Source organism: Cynoglossus semilaevis, chromosome 18 (genome assembly GCF_000523025.1).
Source record: "Cynoglossus semilaevis isolate Cse_v1.0 chromosome 18, Cse_v1.0, whole genome shotgun sequence".
NCBI classification, from domain to species: Eukaryota; Metazoa; Chordata; class Actinopteri; order Pleuronectiformes; family Cynoglossidae; genus Cynoglossus; species Cynoglossus semilaevis.
The window spans coordinates 2,890,401-2,902,425 of record NC_024324.1 but is presented as its reverse complement, the minus strand read 5'-3'; the positions used below and the strand labels follow the sequence as shown (position 1 = coordinate 2,902,425).

Sequence of the window (12,025 nt, the reverse complement as noted above, 5' to 3'; positions counted from 1 at the left end):
GTTGTTCACCAGGAACTCCTCCAGGGACCACAGACCGTTGGAGAGCAGGTAATAGCTGAGCTGTCATCAGTCCAGGTGACTGAGTGCACCTGAGCGTCAGTGCTGCCGTGGCACAGTCTGGATATTTACTGCTCCGTGAGGAAGAAAACCCACAGCACCGTGGCTCAAAGTAGGGACTGAGGCTCCCATTTTCAGCCTGGATTATTTCACCACCTGGATTTATTTTTTTCTGTCTTGGTTTTTGGAGATGGTCTGAGCTGCTGAGGTGGGAGTGGTTTTCATGCCGAAGCACAGACTTTCACACGGACACAGATGAAACAGGTTTGTATCTAAATCTAAAAAAACAAGAATTAAAAACAGTGATAATAATAAAATAAATTGCCATCAAATGCTAAATTCGTGTTTTTTAACCACAAATGATGCTGTTTATTTTACTTACAGTTTGTACCTTTTTCATTCCCCTTCCTGACAAATACAATCAGGGAAAATGAAAACATCTCCCCCTCAGACATAACATTTTCCAGGCTTAATAAACCAGAAGGTAGAGAAATTAATAATGTCTGCAGCCCAGCATAGTCAACACAGAGTGTGTGTGTATTTTTAGACTGACCCACCAGTCACCATGGCCTAGGGTAAATATTCCTGATAGTGATTTGTTCACATGAAGGTTATTTGTCCCTACATGTATTCAGGACTTTTACAGCACTTTTACATAGTAAAAAAAAAATCATTGTTACTGTTCTTGCATAAATAAAATGTTGTACAGACTGGTTGCGACTACAGTACCACAGGTTTTCTTACGTACTTTCTTATCTGTGGTAGTTACTTTGAAGCGAGAAACTTCCTGTTCACACTTCCTGCAGGAAAGAACATGCTGTCGACACAAGACTATTCTTTGTTACTTCTTTAATCAGCTGTCATGCTAGATCCTGTAAAGGAGATGTGTGATCTGTTAATGTGAGGCTCACGTCCATTAGACTAGTAGCACTTTTTATCCATTATGTAAATAATTCATATTCAATATATATATATTTGTTTGTGTGTATATACACATATGTATGTGTGTGTGTTTTTGTACATGATTATATACATATGTCTAAATGTTTTTTTGTTACTTTGTGTTGATATACGTGTATATTTCATTTCCTTCCCCTTTGTCCTGTTTCCAGCATCATACTTAAGTCTGTGAAACACCCAGCGGCGGCCATGTTGGATTTTTTCCTCACATCGCTGGAGTTGGTCCGTCTCCATCCGACACCTCGTGGCTGCACGCCGCCAACCTAAGTTTTCGGTCTCTCTCAGCTTCCTGTTTCTGTTTTCTTCAGTAACACCTGGTGGGGACAGAGGTAAACTCGCCTGAACAAGTGGCTTCATCCATGTTCTAACTCAACTTGAGTTTAACTCGAGTTAACACTAGACCATTACCTTTGTTTATTGTGAAATATTTGTTATATTTAACTACTTTAAAGACAAAGACTAAAGCGGTCGTTTGTTCTGTCCTCTGGTGTTTGTTGCTCTGTGACATGTGATGCAGCAGTGTTTCTTCTCTCTACAGATCTCCATTCACTCCTCACTGAGAATGTCCTGTGCTCATGACAAGCTGCTCACCTGCAGCGTTTCTCACCTGCGTCTCCTGCCGCTGACCCTCCTGTGGCTCTGCCTTCTGAACACAGGTGATGAGAGCCACTCTGTTAATATGTGCAGAACAAACACACACGAGTGTTGACTCAGAACTAATGAGGAAACACATCTGTGTCTGTAACGACTCCGCTTCTGATCTGCAGCAACAAACACACACACACACACACACACACACACCTTTGATGACACAGGGCGGGTCTTCATCCGTCTCCCTGTCTGACTGTGACACTGACAGGATTTTAGCTTCTTTCATGGAGGTTACAGTTAATGTGTGTGTCTAATCTGAGAAACAGACAGAGGGATTGTGGCTCTGTGTGTGTGTGTGTGTGTGTGTTTCTGCTGGTGCCCTGAGCCCACTCAGTCGGTCACAATGTGAAGCAGGACAATAAGAGCCTTGTGGAGAGACACTTTGTTTGTGTGTGAGTCTGTGTGTGTGTGCGGGCACATTGAGGGTCTGGGGACAGCAGAACAGTGAACCGGACCCAGGATGACACCCCCTTACCAAACAGACTGGAGCTCTTTTGTGTGAGTGTGTTTTCCTACGTGTTTTTCCAGACTTCTTTTAACACTGACGCATCCCATAAAGTCACCCCTGGCTCCAGCGTTGCCATGGCAGCACTAGGTATTTCTGAGATGGTTTTAACAGATTGTGTCTCTATTTTGTCATTTTTTTGTTTGAGTTTTTCCCATCAGTTCCACATTTGCTCTTAAAGCACTTATTGATAATTGTTGTTGCGTCATGTCTTTCTGGGATGTAGCTTCCTCAGTGTCCTCGTCCTCTCTCTGTAGCTGAGACGGAAAATTAACCTTTGATAAACCTGATTGGAAAAGACCAAGGTTTGTACACGTGAAAATGAAGATTAAAAAGCATTAAAATAAAATAACAGAAACAAAAACACTTCCTTCTTAAAATCCTCTGATCTGGAGCTACTGTTCCTCTGGTTTCTGTCTCTCTGTGACCATCCACTCCAGCAGAGTTGAATGACATCACACAAAGACCCACTGTGGTATTTAAAAACCAGTAGGGTTTTATTTTACGAGCCTGTAAAGCAAATATTTCCTCCTGGTCAGTGGACTGATACTGCAGCCTGAGAGAGAGAGAGTATTTTATACCCAGGTCACTGCGCCGCTGATGTTGGTCTGACACGGTCTGTCTGCTCCTGCTGCGCTGCTCACTGTGATCTGGGTTTTAATCAGCGTCTTGTTTGTCAGGGAGTAACGCTCACTTCCTTTCTCTGCTGCTGAGCTTGGCTGACTCCTCACTCCTCACGTCTGACATCGGCCTTTTCTCAGAAACATTTAGTCACATTCTGAACCCAACTGGTTCAGTATCACAGGCTGGAATTCACTGGACTGGGTTTGGATTCAGTGACTTTTCCAACGCCGGCCAACACGGCAGTGAAGGGGAGAAATCCTAATGAAGCTCAGTCGGCATTTCAGAGCAGTTGTGGGATTTGCATAGTGTTTTTTTTTTTAATTTCTGAGAAGAGAAACCCTTTCGTTTCTCTGTCAGGAAACACACTTCATGCATCGGTCACTGTAAACTGTTCTACTATTTGAACCGAGTCCTTGGTGCACGTTTGTTGGTGTGTTTCTCTGTTTGACTAACCTAAAATACAAGGGTCGTCTGCAGCGCTGCTCTTCTTCTTGTTGACGTCACCTTCAAAAATCCTCATTTTCTTCCACATCTCTGTTTCCAGGTGTGTCTGCAGATCTGTGTAGGGTGAGCGGTGGGGTACTGGGGATCCACTGGAGCAGCACCGTCAGCTTTGGCTGGTACCCTATTGCGAGCGGCAAAGGCGGAGCCACGTGTTGGGAGACCTGCTGTTTACATCCAAGCTGCGGCGCCGTGTGGAGCATCGGAGGGAGCTGCGTTCTCCTCAGCTGCTCCAAAAGGAGGGGCTGCTCCATCACTTCTCTGCCTCAAACTCACCAGGAGTCACTAGGCCTCCTTCAGCTGGTGTCAAAGGTCAGACCCTGGTTCTGAAAAAAACAATTTCACCTCATTTTTACTCAATTTTACTTAAGAACTCAAAGTAAGGAAAAAGTATGTTTTTTCACAACAAGTTCTGACATCCCAACTAATGTCTAATGTTTTTAGTTTTGTACTTTTCTGGTGACTAATGTTTTTAGTTTTGTACTTTTCTGTGTAGGGTCGTGGGCCGCAGTCAGGATCCTTCAGACGGAGAAGAAGAGACCTCGAAACCAGGGTGAATTTAAATGTTCAGTTTAATGGAAGTAAAAAAGATTTAGACTTTTCTTTAACCCCTGACTGTCTCTGCAGGAATATCCTATGTCGGCATCACCGCTCCCCAATAAGACTACGCTCGTTGCACACCTCAAGATCGTCCAAAAGAAACACACCAACAGGAGTTTGGACGCCGCTCAAACTCTGTCCGAACAGAACTCAACTTCTGTGAAAACTGTTGAAAATCCAGCGTCTTCCAACGGCAATGATGACGACGTGACCACAGTCGCCGATTCTGCTGCCATCACGTCTCCAACAAAGGCTGGTAAGCATGTCGGGGACGTCCTGCTGGAGTCTGGGAACCCTAACCCACTAAACATATAAAACACCTTTTTTTGATTCCATCTCCGTGTTTGCTTTATCTGGTGTTTCTCCAGAACACTGTCACACAGATGAACCTCTCAGTGACTCGGGTGTTTTTTTTCCCAGATAACATGTAGCATGTTTTCTGAATGACTAGGAATGATTCGAGACACTCCAGGGTTTATTGAAACAGGCCTGACCTGCAGGATCGGTTTCTCCTGCCTGAAAGGCAGTGGCCACACACTTCTGAGAAACAATAGTGTGCAAAACAGATCAGTGTGTTGAGCTCTTGGGCTCAGCTGCTGTTGATTCAACAGGGCAGGAATAAACAAGCTGAGCAGGTTTGTTGTCCGTTAAGATAAGACTTGGAAACAAGAAAAAAAATAAACACAACAAGAATCTGTGACGCTAGAGGAGCAGAGCTCCAGTTACCATCACCTGACGCCTGAGTCCACAGTTTCAGTGATGAGGCTCAGATTCCCTCCAAGGAGGGTTAATGTACCTGGAACAATGACACAACCAGAAAGTCTGTGGATGTGGACCATGTGGTGTGGCCCACGTGTTTATAGATAGATGGATGGATGTAGAACTTATTTGATTTGAATGTGCTAACGAAAACGTTTGTTTTCTGGGTGGGTCAAATCAGGATATTTAGGTGAATAATTTACAGTCTTTGCATTTGTTTCTGTGGTGTTTGAATACGAGTGAAGATTATGCAAATTATAAATCTTTTTGCTTTAGAAAATATTTTTTTAAAAACCTAAAATATTTTTTTCCAAAAAATAACTTTTCTGTCATTCATCAACTGAGAAATATGAACAACAGTTTGTAAACATTGTTCCTGTACTTGCATTCTCACCACTGATACTCCTACTGTAAGTAACAGAGTTCATCGGAACAGTGCAGTGGAAGATTGTGGCACAGCTGTGACAGTGGTGTGAAGTCTGATCACATCATATTAGACCCCTGGTGTGGCAGTGACCCTGCTCTGACTTCAGCTCTGATCACGTGTCCTTCTCCGCAGCAGTGAAGGAGCTGGTGGTGTCAGCAGGACAGAGTGTGGAGGTCACACTGCCCCGCAGCGAGGTGGAGCTCAACGCCTTCGTGGTGCCTCCACCTTCACCAGGTAAAACCGTGACAGTGTGGAATAAACACATGGATGACATTTCTTTCTGATTTTATTTGTGGTCGTCATCAGACTTTTCTGTTGTATTTACTCTGGCTCTCTTTTCGTTCCTCAGTTGTTACACATATCTGTGCAAATAGTCTCCTTGAAATAATTTTGAAATGTCATCTGTGCATATTTGTACTGAGGACGTGAAAAGCCAGAGATGATGTCATGTGACGAGTTTTATTGGTGTTCAGGTCTGAACACGAAGTCTGAATGGTGTCGTCCAAATTAGGAAAAAGCACGATGTTTGACTATTACATGAAATCCTGAGATGTGTTTTACAGACACTCATGATGTGGCTCAATCTGTGCAGGTTCTAACTATGGCTTTGACTGGCATTTGATAACACACCCCAAAGACTACAGCGGAGAGATGGAAGGGCAGCACAGCAAGACGCTGAAACTCAGCCAGGTACAGACGACACTTTTCATTTTCACACACGTGAAGCTGGAGCCACACTGAATACAGAACGCACTCTCTCTCCTCTCTCCCGCTCAGCTGACTGTAGGTCTGTACGAGTTTGAGGTGGAGGTAGACGGGGAAGGAGCTCACGGCGAAGGTTACGTTAACGTCACAGTCAAACCAGGTGAGCCAAAGTCCAGGAATTGCAGTTCGGTGTCTGTGCCTTTAAAGTCACATATATTGCAATACATACCTCCACTCATATTTATAAAGGAGATGAAAAGGTCAGCACTGATGATTTTACGTCTTTAAATTATTTTTATTTATTTATTTTCTTTTGTTTTTTTACTACAAATCTGAATAAACAACCAATTCTCGTTTTTTGTTGTTGTATTGTGCGCACCAACATAATCAGCTTGTTCACGAGGAGACAGTGACAAACTGACTCTCATTAAAACAGAGGGACACTGAGTCGGTAATTTAATGACACCATTACAGACCAATTACCTGCAGAGCCGTCCTCCATCTGCAGCAGCAGGCTGTGAATAACGCTAACGCTGCGGCTAATTATCTTCATGGGCAGATTATTGCTAAATGACCGGGATTCACTCTGGAGCTGCTGACTCAGAAAAAACTACACTACACACATTTGGAAACGAGACGTCTGTCGGCCCACACACACACACTTGTTGTTGTGACTGTGAGTCATCCAGAGAGTGAATTTCTTGTTTTCTGCCCCACAGAGCCCAGGGTAAACAAACCGCCTGCTGCCAAAGTTTCTCCAAAGTTCCAGGAAATATCCTTGCCGACCAGTTCCACGGTGATTGACGGCAGTCGTGAGTCTCACACCCACTTGGATACACACACACACACACAATTAAAGCCAGCAGAGACATGTGACTGTTTCATCACATGATGTTTATAGTTTGAAAGATAATTTCTCTTCTTTTCCTTTTTTCAGAGAGCACTGATGACGACAAGGTGGTTGCATGGCACTGGGAAGAGGTCAAAGGTCCCCTGAGGGAGGAGAAGGTCTCTGCTGATACCCCCGTCCTCACCCTCACCGGCCTGGTGCCTGGAAACTACACTTTCAAGTACTGCCCAGTACCTCTCAGACTCATGCTGCAGCCACAGACTGTATATAAGAAATGGACACTGAAGTAAAAATAAGAAAGAAAATAATCACTAACACTGTCTGCCACCTGGACAGTCCAGATGTTACTGTTCACTCTGGTCTGCTTTAGTCTTTATTTTCCACTAAATTAGATCTTTCTGAAGTAAAAATGTTTCTTTTGCACCAGATTTTGAACCAGTAATTAAGTCAAAGGTCTTCAGTGTTCACTTTATTAGGTACAACTCACAGTGTGAGGTTTGAGTTTTTTTTTGGCATAAACTCAACATTCTTCAGAGATGTCGGGCCAAGGCGACACAATTGAGCATTGTACGTTCATGATGCAACTCTCTTGTTGCACCACATTCCAATGACACTCTAATGGATTGAGATCTGGTGACAGCGGAGGTCATTTCAGTGCAGTCACGTGAGCTTTTGTTTTCCTGCTGGCTGACTGTGTCGACATTACTGATTGATGTTGGTGTAATCCATGACTAACGCTTGACTACTAGAACTCATCACGTGACGGCTGGAAATTACTCTTTATGTTCATGTTGTCATAGTTATAGCAAAACTATCAAAGATAAACATCAATTACTGCTGTTACATTTACTAATAGATGTACTTTTTATTTACAAAAAACAACATAGAATAAGTATTTAAAGGCCTAGTTGACGTGTGTGTGTGAAAGTCAACAGACATAAAAACATCTCATTGTTGCATCAGAAAAATATTGACCAAGTATTGACACAGGATGATCTCATCCATTTCTTATTAACTGTCAGTGACTGCCCTTTTGTCTGATTAGAAAATATTGACTTATCTGTTCTCCATATTGAACCACGGTGATGTTTCCACAGTCTAACAGTGACGGACTCTGACGGAGCCTCAAACTCCGCACAGGCCACACTCACTGTCAACAAGGCCACAGACTACAGGCCTGTGGCCAACGCGGGCCCCAACCAGGTCCAGTTCCTGACACCTTTTTCTTCATACAAAACCACGTGTTTACACAACCCGTGTATTGAACAAGCAACATTTAATATTGTTATGGTTTAATCCAGGTCATCCAGCTGCCACGCAACTCCATCACTCTGAACGGCAACCAAAGCACCGACGACCACGACTCCCTGTCCTACGAGTGGTCCCTCAGCCCCGAGAGCAAGGACAAAGTGGTGGAGATGCAGGTGAGAACCTCCAGAACCATAAACGTACACGGCCCAACCGATGGTTCACTTCATTAGAGGTCGTGTACCTTTATGGCCCAACCGATGGTTCACTTCATTAGAGCAGATAAGATAAGAGTGTGTGTGTGTGTGTGTGTAATTCCAGGGCGTACGGACACCAACCCTGCAGCTGTCGGCCATGCAGGAGGGCGACTACACCTTCCAGCTGACTGTGACTGACTCAGCCGGACAGCAGGACACCGCCCAGGTCACTGTCATTGTTCAGCCAGGTACAGTGTGGAGCAGACACGGACATTTTTCTCTGTTTTCAGCAACTTGTTCGTCTGATTTCATTTTTTTTATTTCATTTTGTTGCCAAAAATAATGTTTTCCCGTGGAAGAAAAAGCCGACTGTAGTCGTTCTACTTTGTCCTGGTGTAAACTTCCAACCACAACGTCATCTGACTTTAATGTTTACACAGCTGTCTCCACATTGGCTTATCTCTTCCTCTGTACTTCAAACTTTATGTTATGTCTTGTCCGCACTTTTTATTTCTATCTCAAACACTCAAGACAACTATCTTTTAAGACATGAGTTCCCAGGTCAGACGATGTAAAATTGAAGGTTGGATTCTGTGTTTTGTTCTAAGTTTTAACTGTTAAACCTGAAATGTGGACGTGTGATTTTATTCTCCATCCTTCTCCCTCCAACACTGCGACCTGTAGAGAACAATAAACCCCCAGTGGCCGACGCAGGACCAGAGAAGGAGCTGACGTTACCTGTGGACCGGACCACACTGGACGGGAGGAAGAGCAGCGACGATGAAGATCGACTCCTACCACTGGAGACAGGCCAGGTCAGTTGGACACAGGACTGTCCACACAGTTACACACAGAGACTTTCAGCAACTAAAGGAACATGCTAGTAATTTTGTAGTCGACTTTAAAAAGTTTTAGTCCTGACCTGAGGACTCGATAAGTCCTCATCCAAATATTAAAATTATAATCAGGTCAATCAGGATCTATGTTTCAAATGTCAACACATTCTGGTGCAGAATGAAAATTTCTTATTTCTCAAAAATGAAGTCACTCACTGTCACTGCGGACGTTTTCTTCCTCCAGTGGTCCTGTTGATGTATTTCTTATTTCCCAAAAATGAAGTCACTCGTAGTCACTGCGGATGTTTTCTTCCTCCAGTGGTCCTGTTGATGTGAAGATCGAGAACGCAGACACTGCAGTTGCCACGGTGACTGGTCTGGAGGTTGGCCAGTACGAGTTCACACTGACAGTGATGGACGAGAGGAAGCTGGAGAGCAGTGACACGGTCACTGTCATCGTCAGAGAAGGTGAGGAACTGAACAAGATCCTGAGTTCCAGCAGCTTCAGCTCGAGACCAAGTACTTTTTAGAACTTTTTTTCTGATAACAGCTGTGTTTGTAGCTCAGTTACGACCTCAAACTGTCATTTTAAACCAAAAAAAACTGTCAAATGTTAATTTTATACTATGATGAATAATAATATTAATATATAATATAATACTTATTCTATTCTGGTTTGACCATTTTCCACCTTCAGATCCTGGATCTGTCTTCACATTTCCACATCACCTTTCAAATCCACTGACAGTCAAATCAAATCCTGTACATCTTCTGTTTCCTCTTATGTGCATGAACCAACCCCCCACCCCCTCCTCCCCCCTGTCTGTGAAATGACTTCAAATCAGATGTGGTTTCTGTTGTTCCCTCCAGAACTGGACCAGCCTCCAGTGGCCCGGGTTCTTCCCGGTCCAGTCGTCCTTCTGCCCATCAAAACAGCTTCTCTGGATGGATCCCACTCCACTGACGACAAAGGTGGAGTGGCCTACCTGTGGACCAGAGACGACAGCAGTCCTGCTGCAGGGGTGAGATGATGCATCCATGTCTTCTCTGGAGAAAATGGGATGGATTTTTTTTTTGTATACTCACGTTTTTCTTTGTTTCCTGTAGGAGGTTCTGAATAACTCTGACCATCAGCCCGTGCTGCTCCTGGGAAACCTGGTGGCAGGAAAGTACAGCTTCAGTCTGACTGTGACCGACAGTAAAGGACAGACCAGCAGTGACCGAGGCACCGTGGAGGTCAAACCAGGTCAAGACACACACCGCTCACATGTCTGTTGCCATTGTTATCACACAAGTGTTGTCTTCGAATCACATTGTGTCCAAGATTTTATTTTGTCTCAGTTTTCACAATGAGTGAATTTAGCTTAGATGTAGCTGCAGGTCAGCCTTAAATCGTGCCAAATGTAACTTAATAAGCTAAAGGGTAGACTAAATAAAAACAGGTTATTGTTTTACATTTCAGGCTAAAATGTGGAGCTCAGGCTTTGTGGTTTTATTTTTTTTTCTTCGTAGACATCTGGGAGCGTGATCTGGTGGAGCTGGTGTTTGAGGTTCCTGTGTCTCAGGTGACCCAGCATCAGCGTGACATGCTGCTGCGTCAGGTCGGAGTCTTACTGGGCGTGCTCGACAGTGACATCATTGTCAGAGAGATCAGTGCATTTAATGAGCACAGGTGAGGCATTAATGGTCATATATGATTATATATTTTATTTATTTTACCCAACATTCACAAATTTCATTTTTATTCATCCTTTACTTCCCCTCCTCAGCACTCGTTTGGTCTTCCTGGTGTCTGGTGGTCCAGGGCGCCCTCCACTGTCCGGTCACAGCGTTGCACTTGGTCTCCGCAACAAACTGCACAAGCAGAAAAACGACTTCCTCATTTTCAAAGCCCGTCGAGTGGACACAGTCAGTGAGTATTGACAAGTTGCTGCCAAGATGTTTGTCACTTCATTGTATAATTTTATTATAATTATAATTCAGTAATTACAATTCAGTAATAACAAATATGGTTTAATGTAAAGTCCTCAACTCAGGCAAAAAACCCCTAAGGTCCTTGAGCAGTGTGTGATTTTCCTGTTTTTATTTTTAACTGTTATCTCTTCCTCTCCTTCCTCTGAGAAACTGAACTTCCTGTTGCTGATGCTGACTGTGAGTCAGCATCAGCAACAGTCCAGAGTCACATGACCTCTGGTCAAAGATTTGAAACCCATCATTTTTACCTCTCTCTCTCTCTCTCTCTCTCTCTCTCCTTTTCGTCCTCAGTCTGTCAGCTGAACTGCTCCAGCCACGGCGACTGTGACTCCTTCACTCGACGCTGCGTCTGTCACCCGTTCTGGATGGAGAACTTCATCAGAGTTCAGTTTGGAGACGCAGAGACCAATTGTGGTGAGAAGAACCAGAGCCATGTAGAAAAAAATATATATTTAAGAAACATCTTTGACATTGGTCATTTTTGACATGTTTGGTGTTTTTGTTTTTCAGAGTGGAGCGTTCTCTACGTGACTATAGCGTCTTTTATGATTGTTGTCGCTATAGCAACAGTGACCTGGGGGATGGTGTGTTGCTGTAACAGGTGAGTTCAGTTCTGTAACAGGATTGAATTTATTTTCTGGATGTGGGATGGAGGTTAATCAGTTTTCCAGGTTTTGGTTGTTTTTTTCACACTCTACTACAGCGACAGACGACGTGTTGAATGTCTTTTATTTCCTTCTCTTTAAGACGAAAGAGCAAAGTGCGAAGGAGCAAAAGTCGATACAAGATTCTGGAAGCAGAGGAGAGGGACGCTCTGGAGCTCCAGGTGCCCAGAGCTGGTGAGATTCATTAAATATTTGAACATATAGGCTAATAATATGAAGTTACTCATCAGTGTTTTGACGTCACTCTGCTTCTGTCTTTTTCTTCCTTCTGTCCAGCGTCTCGTATGAAGCCAGTCCCTGCACCCACCTCCTCCGCTCTCATGCACTCGGACTCAGACCTGGACAGTGATGAAGGACACGTCGGCGTCCCATGGATGGAGCAGGAGCGAGGACAACTCCTCAGACCTCAGAACGGCTCCGTGAGGAACGGCCAAGGTCCCGTCAGGAGCAAAAAGCAAAGAGAAGA

At 44.0% G+C, this 12,025-nt stretch overlaps 1 protein-coding gene across 1 annotated transcript; it reads left to right on the top strand.

Moving 5' to 3' along the window:
• Positions 1-6: 6 nt before the first annotated feature.
• kiaa0319l (KIAA0319-like ortholog) lies at positions 7-12,023 on the top strand (the record flags this gene model as incomplete). Its single annotated transcript, XM_008331173.1, is given in 25 exon segments — positions 7-321; positions 1,170-1,346; positions 1,556-1,673; positions 3,342-3,610; positions 3,795-3,851; positions 3,926-4,154; positions 5,217-5,318; positions 5,677-5,774; positions 5,862-5,949; positions 6,509-6,601; positions 6,727-6,859; positions 7,737-7,842; positions 7,941-8,063; positions 8,209-8,332; positions 8,769-8,865; positions 8,867-8,899; positions 9,240-9,388; positions 9,791-9,942; positions 10,028-10,166; positions 10,433-10,592; positions 10,690-10,832; positions 11,186-11,308; positions 11,405-11,495; positions 11,642-11,733; positions 11,836-12,023. Coding segments are annotated over 23 exon segments (2,883 nt in total), but the record flags the coding sequence as incomplete, so codon positions are not given.
• Positions 12,024-12,025: the final 2 nt, after the last annotated feature.